Consider the following 20,643-nt stretch of genomic DNA (forward strand, 5'->3'; position numbering starts at 1 on the left):
TCTTCTAGAAACAGCACAGGACAGTCTTCCAAGGCAGGGTGGGCCAGGCTGGGGAGCTTACAGCATTTCTCCTTTAAGGCCTCTATTTTGTAATTAGGTCAATGTAAGTAGAAAGGTCCTCCTGCATGGCAAAGTCACACCTGCTTTCCCTCACTGTCGCCCCCAGTTAGGCCAGAGCTACCCTGCATCGGTGAGTGATGATCTCCCTCACCAGACCAATCTGCACTGGAATTAGAGTGGTGCTTCTGGACTGCTCAGCAGTTAAGAATCCCCAGTACAAGACACTTGCACAGAGTTATGCAAACCTGCACAAGCCCGTCAGCAACTATCAGCTTCTTGAAGCCTTGCTTCTTTTTGCATGTTTTGTTCTAAATTGTTTATCTCTTTGTTACAAAGATGCTCAGAACAACCTGCAGGAGCAGTGCTGTGGATTAGCAGGATATCAAAAGAGAAAAAAAACCACTGTCCACACAGGATATCTCAGAGTATTTTTATTTAACAAAAATAGCTGTTTAATTAGAAACCAACAATGTCCACATGGTTACAGATTTTCATAGGCATCATTGACTGCATACAGCTCCAATCAGGCTCTATAGTCACCTCATCACCACAGCGACAGCACAGCTCAGAACCTGAATGACATCCAGGTGTGGCTTTCACCCACTGTGGGCCTGAAGACATACACAGCATAGCAAGCCTTTCTATCATAGTTGCCACAGTTTCATTACTTTGGTACAAAAATCACTGAGATTGCTGTAAGTCATTAGTTAATTTGTGACTTGCTTTTAAAATAACTGGCCTGTTCCCCATCAAAGATTTGATGTCTGTATGAAAAGTATCATTAAAATTGAGCTGTTCCTTTTGGTCACTTGACAGGAGTGCTGTACACCCACTACCCCTGCCTTGCTGTTACTGCCATCAGACCAAGGAACTCAAAGGACAGACTATCCCTGTCCCAGGACAGCTCATCAGCTAGCAATTCATGGCTTCAGATTTTATTTTTTTTTAAAAACAAAAAAAATGTAGAGAAAGGAATATATACATGGGTGGCTTCAAGTTTGCATTTCAGGATAAGGCAGTTAAGTTTACATGTGTAAATGCCAGTGCAGCTGAGCCCCTCTTTAGGGGGCTATTTCAGGAGGCAGCCTGCAGGAAAAAAAAGCTTTGGGGAGTGGGCTCCCCTGAGCAGCTGGCCTGGAAGGGCTCCCTGGATCCCAGGCAGCACATGCCGAACACATTAATCACACACCTTGTGTGGTAAAGGCTGAGGCTCACAGAAAGTGATGAGAAAACACCTTCCCAACCCCAGTACTGTGAAGTCTCCATGGCACTAAAAGCAGATAATGAACCAAAGCTGCTTCTTCAGCTGAAAGAAGAAAGGAGCTCTAATGAACACACAGAGAGAAGGCAAGGAGGGAAAGGCTGCATTGCACCTTCTCCCTTGCCAGCCCTCTGTACACTTAAATCCACCACAACCTGCACAGCAACAGGCACACTCCGTAGGCATTTGTTGCTGTGCTGGTCATGCTGCCTGAGTATCCAGGTGCCCAAGCCCAGAACAACTCTGTGTAACTCCTCCTTAGTGTTGAAGCAATTTGGAAAAAATAAATTATTTTAAAAAACAGATATGAGGCAAGTCCCAAATTGCTTAAACTGGACAAAACTAAAAAATTGCCCACTCTAAACATTCATTGTTCTGCTCATGTGGAAAGAAGAGGTAGAACTAGTAGACAGAAACCCACCAGAATGCACAATGAATGCATAAAGGCATTTTAAAATAACAGTGGAAAAATGACAGACCATAAATCATTGTTTTCCAAAGCCTCAGGCAGCCATTTGGCTAACTACCATAATTGAAGGTGTCAATTTAATTACCACAGTCACAATTCTCTAAGGGCACAAAGAGTAGCTTAAAATCCTGTGAGTTACCTTCCTTCTCAGTGCTATACTAACATACACCACCACCTGAAACAGTCCAGCCTGTGGGTTGTAAGGCAATGACTCCTGTAATCACAGGAACCTGCACCCCAAGGAACAAAGTTATCCAAGGGTCCCTTGGATTAGCATTTTGCCTATTTCAACTCCAAGTTTCCTCTCCAGTTATAGTCCCTTGGGCACAGGCCTTTGTGGCACAAGTAGTGCTGCTGATAGCCCATCCACCAGTGCTACAAATTGCCCCAGGACAGTTATGTTTTCGGGAAGCACCTTGATCAGCTAAGGGAAACCTCCAGCAGCAGGGATGACAGACAGGAACAGGAGAAACAGTACCAGCTCCTCAAGGAAGCATGTGCGTATGCAGAAACATAAGTGTACCAGTACTCAAAACAGGGCATCCAGCATCACAGGGCAGCTTCAGTGAGAGCCACACTGCAGAGAACAGTCCTCAACCCACCTCTATCCCAGGCCTGGGGCTCTCCACAGAGAGGTCTGTTAGTGTGCCCTCATTTCTGCCCTGTAGCAGCACCTCATGACAGAGAGCAGCAGTTGACCAGACAATCACAAAACTGCCTGCAGATGGACAGTGTTAGACTAAAACCTCCCAAGGTTCTCATTCTTTGAGAAAACTTGCTGTTCTTTGCTGCACATCCCATACATGCAACAGAAGAACAAAAGGCATTTTAGAAAGAAGATATTTGTTCTTACTTACGTAAGAGCTAATACATTCACCTTCTAAAATGTGCTACTAATATAGTATAAATATGCATCATATACCATTAAGGTGACTGCCTTGGGAAGAAAAGGCAGAGATAAAAAACAGATCTGTGTCTTCATATGTAGTCACCAAGAGTCTTTGCTTGGTGCACTACTGGCTTTCAGGAGATCTGCTTTGCACCTGCTCCAGTCTTGTGTAAGCTCTCACAATGCTGCAGATGCCACTGACCAAGAACACCAGTGAGATGGCCGCAAAGTAGGAGGCGTAAATCATGAACTGCAGAGTAGAGGAAAAGAAAATAAAAAGTGGTTAAACCAAGCGGTTACCATATTTATAGGAGTGTTAATAAAATAAATGAGTTCCCTTCTAAAATTTCAGGAATCAGCGGTTATTTCTCTGTCAAACCCTTGCCCCAGAAGCAGGTAGCTGGGAAGCTTTACAGCTTGGTTTATCTTCCTCCCTTCCCCACCTCCCATCAATAAAGGTAAGAGCATCTATCATACCTGGGTGAAGATGTCCAAGCCAAGCCCACTGGCATCCACAACAATCACAGTGAGCAGCGTCTGAAGTGCTAAGGCAATGAAAGTATTGACCCCAAACACCAGGGCATACCGCTCCACACTAAGATTCGTGGCAATCTGGAACCTGGAAAGAAAAGGATGACCAGAAACATAAGGGAAAAAGCAGGGGAATGCATGAATGGTAGGAACATTTCTGGACAGAATGACTATGCAACCTGAGGAGATACATTGACTGATTTAGTTTTTTCCACAGCTAAATTACCTTGCACAGGTAGTGTTATTTTCTAAATAGGATCATGATGGACTAACTCAGAAGCTAGAAGAGACCCATAGACATATGCAACCCCTTTTTTGAAAAACAAACAAACAACCCAGCACACCACTTGGGAAGCTCTGTGGGTTTCAGTGTTACTGAAGCAGCCCTGCTCTCTGATGTTAAGGGTCTTGTCACATGGAGAAGATGCAATGCATTCTGACCCCAGAGAGCTGTTGGCAGTCTCAAAGCTTCAGTCTGTTACTGTGTGGTCCATAACCTTTTGCATCCTTCTAACCAGAACTCCCTTTGCAGTTGCCAGTTTCAGCAGCAACTCGTCTTGTGCTTGAGCTGTCTTGGAGTGATTTTCAAAACTAGCTATGCTTTCCTCCCCAAAGTGGCAAACAACACTGAAGTAGTTTTCCTACAGGTTAGGGGAAGATGCTTCAACCCTGGCAAAGCATTGTCCTTCCCTCATCTGTTGACACTTCAGTCCAGCCACGTTTATGAAAAACATCCCCCTAGCAATCAGCACTATCTAATATTTAGAAGTAGTCACTTCTGTGTCACAAGACTTTTAAGCTTGGGCACACTGCCAGCTAAATATATCTCCATGCCTCAGTTTCCAACCTGAATCACAACACAAACCCTTGCAACAGACTCTTGTTACGCAGGAATCCACTGCTTTCACACCAGCTGTAACCTTGAGAGCAGTTTACACTACAGAGATACTCACGTTGCTATTGTGATTAGCATCATGTAGATAATTCTGAAGATGACATAGGATGCATAGCACACCCAGATGTTACGAACAGTGTCCATGACATACACAGCAGCAGCAATAAGAAAGGAGAACAGGGCAAGTGCCACTTCACCCCACATTGCCCAGGATGTTTTTATGTGACCCACAACGACGACTGCAACAGCTCCTGTGAGGGGAAGGAAAGCATCAATCTTAGTAATTACAGCTGGAGCAGTTTGGAGATGCTGCACTGGGAGCTCTACAGCCCCTAACAGCCAATGAATGAAGTGGAGGACACAAATGGGAACACATCAGTAGCTCTCCTTCCTGACCTCTCCCTCCCCTGGAACCCTGCTGTAAACTCCCATTTACTTTTACAGAAACAGGAAAAAAAAAATACATAAGTCAATGCTGACTGCCTGTAAAGTCTCCTCTCTGGCTCCAGAAGCATGACAGCCCCAGGCTCAGACCACTGCCACTCAGTCCTCTGCGCTTGCCTGTGGCAGTGCTGTCAATAATTGGGCAATTTCTGCTGAGAAATGCAAACGCTGGTTCTCAAAAGCACCCACCTAACTATTTAGTGGTGCTTTATCAGAGGGTAGGAGGGAGAAAGACACTGCTCACTTTAATGCACAGTTGTTAGAACTCTCTCCTAGGAAGCAGAAAAACCTACATTTACTGTCATCTCCACACTAGGCTGTAAGAGTAAGTAAGACGAGGAGTCCAAATCCACATCTCCTGGGATGCAGCCTAATCACAGGCTATAATCATGTACTATTGATTGTGCAAGAACAATATTTTACAACCCAGACAGGTTTGTAAATCTGGCTGGATTATATGAGGGGGGGGATGGGGATAAAAGGTAAATCATAGGATGGGAAAGCACGTGGTATTTCCTGCAATTCAATGAGCAGACAAGGTGTGTTTCATGCACTATCACAGCTGCAACTACTGAGCAGCCTAAATACGTATTACATTAATAGAAAATTCCCATTCCAAATGAGCCTTGTTCTGCAAACAAGTCAAATAGCAACCAACCAGTATAATGGCTGTACACAGCAAACCAGACAAACAGCATACTGACAAAGGGAGGTTTACAGGACATCTCTGAAAAACAGGATTGTGTTCAGCAGTAGACCACTGGACAGAAGTGCTACAGTGCAGTATCTAAGCTCTTTGTAGCCCTTAGCTGGCGTGCTGTCTTAGAAAACCTTCAAGCACACCAAGACTCCTTATGTACCACCAGTTTGCACAAGCCTGCAATCCTGTCAGACTTTACATCAATCTAGCAGACTGGTAAGGAAGGGCACTATGCCAAGGGAAAGGATTTATTTTCCCCCACTAAAGTCTTCTTGGTGCCTACTGTGACACGACCTGACTAACGTCTTGTTCTTTGAAAGTCTGGCTTCTCCAGTAGCAAAACTCTGAGATGCAAAAAGAAGCTAAGGCCTAGAGCATTCTTCCTACTGTCTCAGCAATTCTGAAATTTGGGAACAGACATGAGGATCTCGTGGCAGTTCACGAAACTGTACTCTCCCGATGTGCCAAGGTTGTATCACCTAATTAAGATATTCAGTCTCTGTCCTTCAATGAGACACATTCAGCTGATCCACTAATTTCACAACCCAAGCTGATAAAGGATTGCCACACTCCGAAGAAGGTGCAGGGATGCAACCTAACAGTCAGCTGCTCTCCCTGGAAGGAATACTATTTCTCTTTCCCAGGACAAGGAGCTGACAGCTACATGAGTCACCATGCCAACTTAAACCCTTCTGCAGGGCAGGGATGGGAACAGCACCTTATGCAAAGGTTGCCACATGTTCCTCCTAACTGAGCACAGAATGACTAAGAGCAAAGAAAATGGCAAACCAGATCTGGGATGCAGGAGAGGTATTCCTACTATAGCAAAAAAAAGTGAACAGCCTGTTCCTCTGTAAGTCTGAGGCCTCACTGAATAAAGTTGAGTGCAATTCTGATTATCCACCTTCAAAAAGGATGTAACTCAAACCAGGTTTGGTGCAAAGACGGGCTAATAAGGAAGAGAACAAAGAGCTCAACTGCACCAAAGAACAGCTAGAAAAACCTGGCTTGTCTGGCCCAGAGCAAAGATTTTGCGTTAAAATACAACCTTGGCATGACATCAGAGATAAATAAACAGCTCATTAATAAATTCAAACTGGAAATCAGAAGTCAGAGCATTTGCACTAGCATTTAGGAAGTCAGGTCACTGCATGCTCATTCTTAACAGGTGTTACACACTTCAAGCTTTTAGGTGTGACTATTAATTCATTAAACTTTGCTCATTTCAAGCAATTAATCTCTATCAACTGGAAGGATTCTGCCTTTTGAGCAGTTCAGGTTAATTTGCCTGAAAACATCACTCAAAATGATTCAACTATTTATAAATATGATACTTGAGGAAAAAAAATCAAAATGGGAGACTAAAAACTTCAGTCTCACAAGAGTTTAGGTCCATTGTTCACAGGTCTTTTAAAAAAGGACCTTGTTTATCAATGATGTTCATGATAAGGTTTGAAGAATACCCTTCCTCCCCCCCCCCCCTTTTTTTTTTAAATTTTTTAAAATTGTGCTGCTATTAGGTCACATTATGGGTCTTTTTTTCCTTGACACCAATTCTTCTCTTTCTGGGACAAAGGTAAGATGGTAGAGGAAGACAATCCAAACAAGAAGAGCCACAGGCTCATGCTAGAGTAGAGAAACAGTGTATGAGAGGAAGCTATTTAAGGGCAGGTTTAGCACACCAAGGACTGAATAAACAAAGTCATCAAGTTGCCAACAGTTTCAAGCCCAACTAACAATGGGTTTTGGACCAGCTTTTAGAACTATAAACCAGCCAGTTCTTCCTACTGAACTTCAAGAAGGGGCTGAGCACGCCCAAGGAAGCCCCAGTAATTTGTTTGTGTACCTTGGTTTCTTTTGCCCCCAAGTAGGTGATGTCCAGAGCAGATGATGGAACAATGACTCCATCAAAGAAAAGGGCCATGCTGCAGCTACATCTAGAAAACCTCTGTAAGGGTATGTTAGCTACTTTAAAAGGTATTGTCCTAGTTCTGGTAATGAAACAGTATTAAACAACTTCATAAACAAATGCTTGTGCTGACTGACCTACCTGTCCCTTTCAAGTTAACCTGCTTCTTTCATCTTAATAGCTTCTGCTCCTAACAGTGCTGAAGTGACTAACCATGGCTCACTGCATGCTGTGTGTGTACAGGAAACCTTCACAGGCCCCTGGAAGAAAACCAAACACACAGGACCCCATGTCTGACTCCGAGTGGCTAAAACAAACATAACCCCACTGTGATGGTGACAGCCAAGAACACACAGTCAGCCACATGCCTGGAGCCTTCTGCCAAGTATTTCAGAATGAAGATTGGCTTGGGAGGTTCCTCTAAACACCTACGTACTGAATCAGGGCTGCTTCAGCAACTAACTCACACTGAGCACCCTACCTGTGTATGTCAGGGAAGACTCGCCCCAAATGCCTCTCCTGCATGCTTGGGGGAATGCATGGCACTTCCAAATCATGCTCTAGTGACCTTGAGGGAAACAGGACATTTCTAACAGCAGAGCAGGAGCTAAGCCAGAAGCTTACCCAGGAGGGTCGAGGCTGCCTCCACAGCACCATTGTAGATGTCCGCGCTGGGAGAAGGCAGCACCATCTCCCACAGGCCCTGAGCGTAGTTGATGACCTGGAAGTAGCCACAGGTGGACAGTGCCCACCACACGGACCAGCAGAGCATGGTCCTGGATGAGTAGCACTGCAGGAAGTCCCGCCAGAGATCTTTGAGCACCTTTACAATGTCTACTTTATGCTTCTGCAGAGATTGGAGAAAGAAGGGAAGAGAAATGTTAAGTCTTTGTTTATGAATACATCACACTGCTCCACAAAGTTGCCCCTTTCGGGTGGTCTGATCAGTGGTGAGTGACAATTCCACTCTTGGGCACAAAGCCCCACCGAGTAATGAATAAAAAACTTTCCCATCCCACAGTCTCTGTGGCAAACAAGGCTGTATCCCTACACACAGAGAAAGGGTTCAGTCCCAAGCATCCCCCCATCTCTGGCTCCCCCCAGCAGAGAGCAGGGACTGCCACATGTTATGTGAGCAACTGAAGGGTACCAGAGAAGAAACACCAGAGAACAGGACACAATATCTACTTTGACAAGACAGGATCAGAAGTCAGCTATTTACATCATAAAGGCAAAAAGTATCACTGACACTTTTAAGTCCTGATTCGAATACAACCAAATTTTGTAGCACAGAGAACTATATCTGTCCCCAAATAAGTTGATTTTCTTTAGAATAGGCATTGGGAGTTTATAAATACTCAAAGAAGCAATCTCATTACCAAACACTCTGCCCCTGTTGAAGCTCACCAAGGCTTCAAGAAGGTGAGAGATGTCACCTGGGGATCCAAAGGGAAACAGAAGTTACTTCCACCAGACACTGCTGTTGCAAACAGCAGCTCCTGCACATACAAGTGCCCTGACAAATGGCATGAGATAAAAACTGAAGCTTTCCACTCCGAATCCTTCTAGAAAGAGCATGAAAGGGGGCAGACCCTTAAAAATTATTGAAAACAGATCAATTCTAGCAACAGGGGATGACAACAATCGAAATTCCTTTTTACATACAGGCTGTTACAGTCCTGTTCTTTACCAGGAAAAGAGCATGTCTTTACTTTGTAGACAAAAGCTCCTGGTTACACTTGCTGCATGCACACATGTACAGACATAGTGTAGCTCTGTAGTGCAGGACCCTCCTAGGCTGAGTAGGAGTAGTTACTTCATGCGGGACTGGGCAGAGCCCCAAGGCCCACCCAGCACCTCAGGCCCTGGTGAACTTGGATCGCCTGCAGGGAAACACACAGCATTGTCACAGGACTGAGCTATTGCACATTGTGCTGTCACACGTCCAGTTTCAGAGCAGTTTCCAGACAGCAGCAGCAACTTTGAGCTCTTGGCATTATGCCTTTTCCCTGGGGGAATCATGCAGTGTGTGCCTGGGAAAGACTATTTCCCATGAGCAATAAAATTAATTTCAAAAGGTTTCTACTAAAATCCCAGAAGACCACAGCCTGAAACCTGTCCTGAACTTCCTTTCCTCCACCCCTTCAAGTGTCACTGATTTCTCAGCATCTTTATTAAACACCACACAGTCCCACCAGTGCTTTGCCAATGGTGTAACTCTTGCTCTGCATGTGGATACCATTCCTTCAAAACACAACAACTTGGGAAGAGGTGAGCTTTTGGCAATGTGACTTTAGCACATAACTCCCACACAGACGATTCCACACGAAGCTCAAGTTTAGACACAGGAAAACAAAAGAAGGGAACGGTCACACACAATGCAAAAACTGATTTGGCTGTTCAGCCCCAAGCATGCGTCTGATAAGGCAGAAAGGCCCACCTGCCCTGCCCTGGCAGTGCTTCCTCAGTACAATTATTCCTACAGCCATACATGTTTGTGAAATATGGTCACTGTTACCTCAGTAAGGACAGTCATCACACTCCAGTGCTTCTCAGCCTTCAGCACTTGGTGTACATGACCTCTGGGGAGTTAGGCAGGTGTACTTGCTCCTTTTCTACTCCACTACTTGGGTACTACATGTACTCTCACAGGAGAAGAGTAAGGTAAACAAAAGGGATGGATAAGTTTTATGTTTTATGGCACAGAATTTCTCTTAACAAATACCCTTCAGCACACAAGCATAACTTGGGTAAAAATATCCTTGGTCACACTAGATCGTGCTGGATGGGGCAGGATTAAGTCCCTGGAATGTTAATACCTTTAATTCCCAGCTGTAACTGGAGAAGCAGAAAGCAGCCCTGGATGCTGCCTCCCCCAAACCAGCTACCTGTGGCTTACTTGCTAAGAAATACCCACTGCTGACCAATCCAGCAGCTGCACTTACTTTCTGGCTTATCCTCAGAACCAGCACGGCCTCCTTCTATCTGAGGAGCAAGGCTGGCCTCTCCCCAGGGCCTCGAGTCCACCTGCCAGGAATCTCCACGTTTGCATTCCCTGAAGCAGTGTGCCCAGCAGGGACCTGCCCAGCAGGCAACTACACACTCACACTGAGCCTCAGAACTGGAGGCTGCTCACCCAGGGTGGGACCCGCACGTGCCTTCACCAAGCAAGGGTCCCTGCACTTGTTTCCACACAAATGACTTCGCCAAGCTACACAGACTGCAGTCCACAAGAGCCACAAGTCAGGACACTACCTTGGTGTTCTCAGGGGCTGCATTAAGCTGATGTTATGCTGATACGCTTCCTGCAATTTATCCGCATTCTGCCCTTCTATAACTAATCAATGTCTGCTTCCAAATGCTCTCAAGAACTACAGCAGTTTCGTTCCTAGACCAGTTTCCTGCCAGGATCACACAATAAACCCCAATTATTACACAGCATATTACAGCCTAACTTGCACAACAGTTGGAATAAAAATGTCAAAATGTGAGTGCAACAAGAATTGCCTTTTTTCCTGTAAGTCACTGGGTGCATCCAGAAGCACACACAGAGTTTGGACATATGCTCAATGTTTAGTGTCCCAGAGATGTCTCTTGCTTTGTCCCACTGGATGGCAATCTGATGCCCAGAGCATTCAAACTGCAGCCTGGTGAGACATGAAGAGCAATTTCAGAAAAACTAAGGAGCAACCTACCATGCTCAAACAGCAAAAGGATGCCAGTAATAATTCTCCCTGTGCCATAAAAAAGGACGCGGGATAAGTAAAGGGATACTTTTTTGCTGTTAGATATTACATCTCTACTGCTATGTACATATATGCATGTGACAACCACGTCAGTATGGTGACTTCTACTCATGTAAACTCACCTGTTTTTCTGCTGAATGACCCTCCCCATTTAAGGGAACTTTTGTCTCATCCTCCCAGCCAGGTGCCCTCTGCACATCGGGATGATCTTGGACAGCCGCTCCATTTTTACAGTCCATGACCTTCATTTCACAATTAAGCCGCTGACTTGCGAGGTGGTGAAAGAAAAGGCTTTTCTGTGGCATGGGCAGGAACCACGCCGTGCCAAAGGCCACGGATATGCTGGTTAAGGAGATAACGTTCAAGCTGAAGAGGGACCATCCCGCCACTGACACGAGGACCTGCCCAGACACCGAGCCCACCGTATAGCCCACCAGGGTGGCACTTCGGCAGTAGCTGGTGACCTTCTGGTACAGGTTGATATCGACCACGCTGTAGATGTAGGAATAATAAGCGATGTCGGCGGCTGTCCCCATCCCGTAAAAGAACTCGAGGAACTGGATGGCCCGCAGCCCCTGGGCGTACAGCAGCATGAACCAGGTGACGATGAGGCTCAGGCCCTGCAGCAGGACCACAGGCTTGTACCTCAGGTAGTCCGTGGCCAGGAACACGGGGAAGAGCAGCGCCAGGTAGGAGTAAGTCCACACCGGGTAAATCTCGTTGAACACCTGCGGGAGGGAAAAGACGGCGGTGACCGCCAGCACTCACGTTCTGCGAAAAAAGCGCAGACACACAGGAACAGAGACAGACACACATCCCGCGGGGCGCGGGGGGGGGGAGAAAGGCACCGGGGCCGCGGTACCTGGGTCTCGGAGAGGTTCTTGTGCGGCCCCAGCAGGTACCGGGTGAGGAAGGGCTCCGACGGCCGCACGCTGCAGAAGAAGCCGTAGGCGCAGAGCAGCGCCGTGGGCAGCGCCCAGCAGCACGCGCCGCCGCCGGCAGCCCGGGCGGAGCGCCGCTCCGGCCGCCCCCCGTGCGAGTCCGCCATGCCGGGCCGGGGCCGGGCCGGGGCCGGTTCGGGGCCGGGCCGGGGCCGGGGCCTGGCCGGAGGCGCTCCCGGAGCCGGAGGCGCCGGTGACCGGCGCGGGCGCGTCCCGGTCACCTCCCGAGAGGAGGCTCCGGCCCCGGCCCGTGGCGCTCCGCCCCACGCTGATTGGCCAGCGAGCGAGGGGCGGGACCACTCACGGCGCTGGGATTGGTCGAGAGCGCCCCCGTGGGCGGGGCCGGCAGCCGGGCGGGCGGGAGGGGCGGGGCAGGGGCGGGAGGCGCGCGGTCGGTCGCCCCCGGAGCTCGTCGTTTCCCCCCGGGGGCTCGTCCTTCCCCCGTTCCTCCGGGGGCAAGTCCGAGCCCGGAAACCCGAGAAACTCCCTCAGCAGAGATCCCTGCCGGCTCGGCTGCGCTTGTTCGGCCTCTCCTGGCCCGGGCGCACTCGGCCGCTGACCTCTGCCGCCGCCTCCCCTTTCGCGAGATAAGACGTTGAATCACTTCTGTGGTTTAATACAGCAACACCTTGAGGTGCATCCAGAAGAAATATTAGACAAGCGGGGAAAATAAGACTATTGCATTCGAAGTCATTATCTAAAGTTTTGCCCAGTACTATTGTTCCTAGGGCTTTGCCAATCCTCTGAACTATTTGCTGTTTTTCTTCTCAATCTATTCCTTTCTATCTACTTGATTTGCCTTTCCCTTTGCTCCACTCCCTTGCATTGCATTCCCACGACTTTGCTACCACTCCCAGGGCTTCCTACTTTATACCTACAGTTGGTTCTCCAAACTGGCTGATGCCAGAGAGAATTCACACCAGGGGTCAGGCCTCCCACCTGTGCAATTGCATGTCCTGCCTCCTAGACATCTGGATATACAGACTTGGGTGGGAAAGAACAAGTTCTTCTCAGCCTCAGAAGAGATTCCTTGCAGCGCAGGATTTTACTATTGTCTATTACTTTTATATATTTATTACTATTTTATTGCTGTTATTACCATTATCATACCTTTATAAACATAGCTACAAAGAGGATTTGGGCTGTAAGATTACTCAACTGTCTGTGAAACACACCTAAATATTTTGGATTTTATCATCTGGCATCAGTGGTTTGCTGCTTTCTGGGTCTAGCAAAGTTTCCTTTCTATTGTTCTCCACTTTCTCTTCTGTAGAAAACCTGTAAGGTTTTATTTATAAAAAAAACAATGATATTGCCATTTCACTACCCCTTTAGCTTGAACCAAAAGTCTACATACGAAGAATCAGTTCCTGTTGATATTGGCGTCCATTTCAGCCACAGGCAAGGAACGGCTGATCTTTTCAAATAGCATGGTCAGGGTGAAATGAGCTGAAACAACGACTGATAAATGCGTTGCCATGGGCTCCGTCTCACGGAGCAGCGCCTCTGCCCCGCTGGTATGTGGCCCAGGAGCCGGTGACAAAGGGACATGGGCTGTTAGCGAGGTGTTCTGCACATTGTGGCCAATCGGGGCCATCGCTCCGTGCTGAGCAGGGTTGGCAGGAAAGAACAAAACCTTGGAGTTCTTGGTGTGCCCTACCTAAAGGCAACAGTTCCCACAACTTCCAGGCTGCTCACAGGATCTGATGAGTGGCCTTGGTCTTTTCCAAAACAACAATCCTTAGAGTTGCACCACTGGAGCTCAACTGCTGTTTCCAGTGGATTAGAACGGGTTACATCCGTTCATCCCTTTCCCTTAAAAAAAAACAAAACACAGTCAGTCAGGCAACCTAGATTTCTCCTCCAAAAACTGGAGCAGAAAAAGAAACTGCAGAATTTTGATTTAAGTACTCCAGGTTTTCTCAGGGTTTCAGTTTTGTTCTCAGAAGAACTCACCTTGTTTTGTTTTCATGGAATATTTTCAGTCCTTGGGAACCAGATAAAATTTTATTCCCTGATTTTTTTACTTCTATCTTTTCTTTCTTAGCCTTCCTCCACATTTTCTCTTTCCATCTCCCCACTCTACTAGAAAAAGTAAAGAAAGGTCAAACATGTTTGATAGTAAAAACCTCAATGCTTCCAATATGTTTTTCTAAGATGGAAGGCATAAGCTGTGAAAAGAAGGGTTTCTCACACTTTCCTTAACCTTACCTATTTTCTTCTTATCTCAGCTTCTGGTCTGCAGTGTATTGTGGAGGACTTAATAAAATATATGTGCATGAAAAGTTCTCCCAAAGTCTTGCCAAGTTGTTTGGCTAAAATCTTCTGTAAATTAAAAACTTTCAAAACTGCACTCTTGGGAAGCTGTTATTCAGAATGCTTCCTCAGTCTGTGAGAGCACTAAGATGGTAGAAATATTTCAGAAAGTATCCAGAAGGAGAGAATAAAACAGATTTGTCTTTTGCTGAGCATGGAAGGAACAAAGGCAAAAATGTGACAAACAGCAGCAACCACTCTCTTTAAATTTTGTTATTTTGGCCATTGTGACTAATCTGGGTAAGTAGCCTCCATTAACTAGTATCTATGTTGGAATGAAAGAGAATTAGCAAGGACAAAAAAAATCCAAATTATTTCTGAAATGCAGGATAATTAGATCAAAGCCTACAGATGATAGCTATCTGTTAGAACAGTAGACTGGATATAACCTTGAAGGCCTGTGCCTTCCTACTTCCAACCCTCAGTTGATCCTTTGATAATCTGGGGGCTTTCAACAGGAAACTCATAAATGTGCAGCCATAAAGGGTCAATTTCAAACCCCTGTGCATGGGGGGTGGTGGGGAAACACAACATTGTATTTCACTGGAACACAGCTGATACAGAGCCCGGTCTAAAATCCAAGCTTCCAAGGCCTGCAGAAGCATCAGGACAAACAGCCATCTCTCCAAAATATGGGCATCATTAAGACACAGGTTACTATCAAAAACCTCTGGCAGGGAACTTCCCTTCTGCCCCACACACCACAGCAGGCTCTACATTGTGTCCAATGCAGACTGAAGCAGAGTGCTGCTAGAAATGAGGCATTCATGGCTGAATTTAAGGAATTACTTGCCACAGGATATCAGAATAACTCCTGGGCTAAGGTGGGTCATGTTGTACAGCACTATACATTTCCATTATAGGTGTAACAGTTTAGAATATTTTGCAGTTAGCTACATGAGGAAAAAAATGGAAAATCCACTTAAGTCTGCTACAAACAGTGGAAAAATTTTCATGGGAAATGCTGAAAGAGAGTACAATAGTGGCGTTACAAAGAAAAACAAGCACTTAGAAGAAACATACCACGTACTTTTATTAAATGAAGAAGCAAATAGGTTGGTCTGAATTACTTGGTGCTTGGTGTATGTAGGTCACAGTGGGCTTAACACAGAATTGCTCCCATTAGGAATGGTGTTACAGATGTGCCCAGGAACCCTGAGAATGGTCCCATGGCCTGTTTTGGAGAGTGCTGTACAAACATTCAAGAAGATGGAGTCCCTACCTGGAGGAGATTGTAATTAAAGCATGATTCAAACACTGGGTGTAACAAACAAATGGAGAATGGGGCACAGTAATGATAGGAAAGTGTAGGTGGATAAACTGGTTATGACGCAGAGCTAGCACAAATAAACACAGCAAGAAGAGGAATATTTTACACTGATTAAGAGGAGTAACTGACTCATACAAAACAGCAGTTGGTCCCACAAGACAGTGCTGCATCTCAACGTGCTTCATAGTAACGTTGATAAACAGTCTTCCCTAGCACATACATGGGCATGGGCAGAGCCTTTATCTTCCCCTCTCGGGTATGTGCCAAAAAAATCTGTCACGAAAGACACCTCATGAGTGTGAGTGCTTGTGAAGTTGCAAGCCCTCCTTTTCTCCCTTAGCACTATCCTAAAATTCAGATCAACCCACCGGTGTTGATAGCCATTTCGGGGGGTGCTGGAGGATGCTCAGAAGATTGGTTATTTGTCTGGAGTCCTGACCACATTCCCACTTGATATTTTTCCTGCCGAGTTCTCCTGGCACTTCACTCAGACATACCCTTGCCATGCACCCTCACGGATGTCTCTCATATAAGAGGCCCAAAGCCCAGATCCACCTTTGCATCTGTGCTGGTGCACAGTTCAGGTTTCTGAGTGGATGCCGAAACGGGATCTGCATTGGCTCTAGTCCATGGGTAATATGCAGCTCCATGTCTCCACCATACTTTGCTCTGCCAGCGGTGTGGAGGAAACCATCCAGTTTGCAGACTCCTGGGAACCTTGGTGAAGGTGGGCTGGCCCAGCTTCAGTGCAGGTATCCCTGCAGTGCAGGTGTTACATTCAGAACAACCAGCAGAAAAACTGGCAAAAATGGAGGTTACATCTCCTCTAAAAGCCAGAGGTGTCTGTACCCATCCACATGAAACTGCCTGCTTCTTTCGACTGTACAGGGCGCTCTCTACAAACCTCTCCAGATACTGGACTACTGCATCAGGCTCTGAAGAAACTACTGTGGTGCTGCTGTCAATATCTATTTCAGAGCTGCTCGACTGTCTGCACACATACTTCCAACTCCTTTCCAATCCAAGTGCAGACACAACCAGTTTCAGTGTCTGTGTGAAGGAGAACAGCCACCATCTCTGGAAAGAAGATGGAAACACTTGGTTGCACCAAGCAAAGGTGGTTGTGAGTAAAGCACAAGGCTTCAAGCACAAGCCACCCATGTGCTACTGTCACCTGCAGATAGTCGGCTTTGGACACCTTGCAGCTCTTGGAAGCTGGAATGAGCATTAGAGGGCAGCAACTCCACTGTGATGCTGTTTGAGGTTAAAAGCAGTTAACTTTGTACCCTTGGATCAAAAGGCCGGTGTGAAGGCATCCATCCAGATTTGTGGAGAAATTATTTGCTGTATTACTCTGCACTTTGGCACCACATTTCTCCCTCAGTCCAAAAGAGCTTGTGTTTGCTAACCTTCATGCTGTCACATACTTCTTTAGTCTCTGAGAAAACTGCAGAAATTCTTTCTCTTTTGTGTATTTTGCAAATAATCTCAACATATACAGACTTTCATTCTACAGTGTGTAAAAGGCTGTGCAGGACTGACTGTTTTAACTACAGATTTTCAAAAGCTGTGGCTAATTCAATCTAAGATGGCTGCTTAACAAAATTAAAATACTTTGTCTATGTGGTCCAGCTAGGATAGAGTTAATTTTCTTCACAGCAGCCTGTGTAGTGCTGTGCTTTGGTTTTTTGACTAAACTAGCACTGATAACACACCTTGTTTTAGCTGGTACTGGCAGTGTTTGCTCAGCACCAAGGCCTTTTCTTTTCCCCACCCTGCCCCATCAGTGAGGAGGCTGGGGCTGCACAAGAGGCTGGGAGAGGACACAGGGGGATGCAAAACCCCAGACCGTATGACATTGTGCTCAGAAAGAAATGCAGGGGGAAAGGAGAAGGATGAAAGGGGAATGTTCAGAGTTATGGTATTTTTCTTCCCATGCAACTGTCAGGTGTGTTGAGGCCCTGCTTACCTGGAAGCAGCTGAACATGTGCCTATTGATGAGAAGTATCAAATGAATTTCTTATTTTGCTTTGCTTGCATGTGGAGCTTTGATTTGCTTATTAAACTGCCTTTATTTCAACCCATAAGTTTCCTTTCTTTTGCTCTTCCAATCCTCTCCCCCAGCCTGCCTGGGGAAAGCTATCAAGTGATTGAGTGAGGACTCAGCTGCCAGCTGGGGCCAACCCACTGCAGTCCTTTTTGGTGTCCAGTGTGGGGCAAGAGGATTTTGAGATAACACCCCTGATCAGAGTGTGCAAAGCAGAATTTATAGCTGTTAGTGGTAGAGGTTCTTTCTTTTTGCCTTACTGTGTATTGGAGTCTGGCACATTAGTGACTGGTTTGGACTTTTGCTGTTTATTGCAGCACTTATCATCTTACTTTGCTGTGCAAGGGAACATTTTGTTACCAGCAGTGGCCACATGTCTGGGCTGGCACAGGGCCCAGACGTCCCTGCTCCACTGGGCAGGCTGGAACACCAGTGGAATGGGGTTAATTCCCAGCATAGCTACCCACAGAGTGTTGTGGCTTAGATTTGTGACTAGGGCAGTGTTAACAACACAGGGGTGTTTTAGGTGACACTTAAGAGTGTTTGCACGTTGTCAAGGCCTTTGCTTTTTACCTCTCTGCTCTGCTAGTGAGTAGGCTGGGCATGGACAAGGGGCTGAGGAAGAAATGCAAGCAGAACAGCTGACCAAATTACTGATCATTAGTAAGTAGAAGCAGAATCTTCAACGTGTAAAACTGATGCAGATGTACTGAGTCATGCTCCTGCAATCAGTTTTGCATTTATGTAACTTTACATAGAATTATGTGTATCTATGCCTAATCTATATCTATATTACACATCATCTATATATCTATATATCTATATGTATCTAGATATAAAGAACAAATTACTTATTTATAACATTAAAGAACCCTGCCTTCCAAAAAATAAATGATTTCACAGTAATCACATAAAAACCTGGTTCTGTTGAAGTTAGCAAGCATTTATTGACTGTTTTCCAGGGTCATCATTCCAGGGTTTCCTCATTCCAAAGTTTACATTTCTTTCTTTTTCTTTTAGTGAATATGGCTTGTGTTGAAATTTCATGGTGGTGTCAAACAAAAATAAATTAAGCATTATTACAAAATACTAGGAAACTGACCTTTAAAGATGAAGCCATTATTCATACTGTTTCACCATTTAAAATTAATTCTAACTGGCACTGAAAATTTTACTTTCCTGTTGCAAAATTTCACTATTACCAGAGCTACTACTGTAGAGGCAAATACACAAAATAAAATGTTGACACCTTTCATGCTACAATATTAGCTTTATTTTCCAGTGGAAAATTACAACTCAGTGACATCATAAAAAAAAAGAAGAAAATATTTGCTTTGTTTTTACACTTTTTTCACTCTTGTTCTATCTCTTCTCTTTAAAATGCATGTTCTGTAAGTGAAAGAAATTAAAAACTACTGAAATAAAACTGGCTAACACCATCCAAAGTTCAAAGACAAACTACTTTAAAAATCCAGCCTGCTGAACGGTACCTAGTGTGAATGAAGTGCTGCAAATAAACAATTTACAGGATAGAAGCCCAGAACACTCCTGATAGGTAGCTAAAATTCTGCTGGAATAATGAGTTCATGGACTGTGTATCTATTTTCAAATGTAGTCATCCTGGAAAAAATCCATGTAAAAATCTATGCACAAGAGTATTTCCATTAGTGAAAACACTTTTAAATTGTAAGAGAAATACAGATGTTTCTGTTATCCAGTTTCATCTAATCCTCCTCTGCCACCCCCAGGCTGTACTGCCACTGAACAGCTGCAGTTCTCAAAGCTTTCCTCACCAAGGAAGCTCCCTGTCCCAACAGTCTGAAAGTGTTTTTGGGACTGAGCATCAGAAGTTCTGAATTCTCATTTTGGTTCTCCCATTGCTGTTCCATGACCTGCCAGGTTAAATCACTTCCCTTCTCATTTATGGGATGGAAAGGCACTGCTGACCCCTCCTTTTTCGTTGCCAGGGCACTGAAGATGAATTATGGGAAATCCCCAGCATTCAGGTGTGCTGGGTGTGCAAGAACCAAACCAACAATACCAACACACATTCTCTGAGAAGGGGCTGCACATACCTCAGTGCTGAGACATGTCCTGCCTCTGACACAGTGTAGGTGAAAGACGTGGAGGAGAGGCCACCCCTACAACCATTTCTCACCAAGGCACTGCTGGAATGCAGCACCACCAACTCCAGATCAGCACTGGTTTTCCCTCTCAGCCTTATGTATAGAGAACATTTACCTGCTATAGCTTTCTATTCCTCATCTGTGCTACAAAAGCATTACGAAGTGGAGATACCCAGGGCTCAGGATCAAGGCCAGAGTCTCCATTCCTAGAGATTCAGGACTTAATTTTAAGTAAAAAGTTAGACAGAGTACTGGTTATGACGAAGAAGTGATAATACTAATCAGAAAGGACTACTATTTCTTCCCAGAGAAAAGAAGCTGTTTTCTGAAGTGTGTAGGAATGAAACATCTGCCAGAGAAATCTCTCGATCCTGCTGGTAAAACATCATGTTCCTTTGACGAAGCACACATCCAAACTACTAAGTATGACTGTTTTAAGCGTTTCTTAACAAACAGTGTTGTTCTGCATGATGACTGCTGGCACGTTAAGAGCTCCCAGACTTGTCAGTCCTTTTCACAGCCAGACCCCCACCAAAATCACAGCCATAGAGTTCTACCTGAAGGGCAATCCCACGGTACCATGTTTTTGGAACAATGCGGATGAACCTGGACAGGATGGGTGGGTCAAAAAAATTCTTGACGTGCCCATTGCTGTTTGCATTACCCTGGAAAATCTGCAAATACACAAACACAATTAGTTAAAAGGTGGCACTTGAAAAAACCCCGCATTTTCTCTTTACAACAGTTCTAAGTTGTTGCATTAGTCACACCCAGGGCAGATGGACTTGCTCATTTCTGGTTTTAAACACGACTACAACAAGTCTCTTCCTAAAGTGCTGGGTTAAAAGTAGTTCAGGCCACGCTACAGCCAGCAATAGCTGAGTTTGAATGGATTAAACAGCCTCTGTTTCCATCCACACCAGAAAATTTGCTATTCTAATTTCTAATGGACCAAACCCCCAACTTCCCTAATTTTACTGCTGCTAATAGCCCTTGTGGGTTGGGTTAGTGTAAGGTAATACAGGAAAAAATAAAAAGT

General features: G+C 45.4%; 2 protein-coding genes across 2 annotated transcripts in view; both read right to left on the reverse strand.

Moving 5' to 3' along the window:
- Positions 1-484: 484 nt before the first annotated feature.
- On the reverse strand, positions 485-11,952 carry SLC19A2 (solute carrier family 19 member 2). Its single transcript, XM_066175230.1, has 6 exons — positions 11,767-11,952; positions 11,027-11,632; positions 7,783-8,005; positions 4,164-4,356; positions 3,157-3,298; positions 485-2,929 (listed from the first exon to the last, which is right to left on the reverse strand). Exons 1-6 carry the CDS (start codon positions 11,950-11,952, stop codon positions 2,804-2,806), a joined length of 1,476 nt encoding a protein of 491 aa, XP_066031327.1. The 3' UTR covers positions 485-2,803.
- Positions 11,953-18,728: 6,776 nt separating this feature from the next.
- Positions 18,729-20,643, reverse strand: part of F5 (coagulation factor V) — a 34,024-nt gene continuing 32,109 nt past the window's right edge. Inside the window, exon 25 of the mRNA XM_066175231.1 lies at positions 18,729-20,278. Within this exon, the coding sequence (XP_066031328.1) occupies positions 20,090-20,278 (189 nt within the window). The 3' untranslated portion in view covers positions 18,729-20,089. The remainder of the gene's footprint in view (positions 20,279-20,643) is intronic.

This window comes from Chamaea fasciata, unplaced genomic scaffold (assembly GCF_029207755.1).
Source record: "Chamaea fasciata isolate MVZ Bird 193981 ecotype frontalis unplaced genomic scaffold, bChaFas1.0.hap1 SCAF_2, whole genome shotgun sequence".
Classification (NCBI taxonomy): domain Eukaryota; kingdom Metazoa; phylum Chordata; class Aves; order Passeriformes; family Sylviidae; genus Chamaea; species Chamaea fasciata.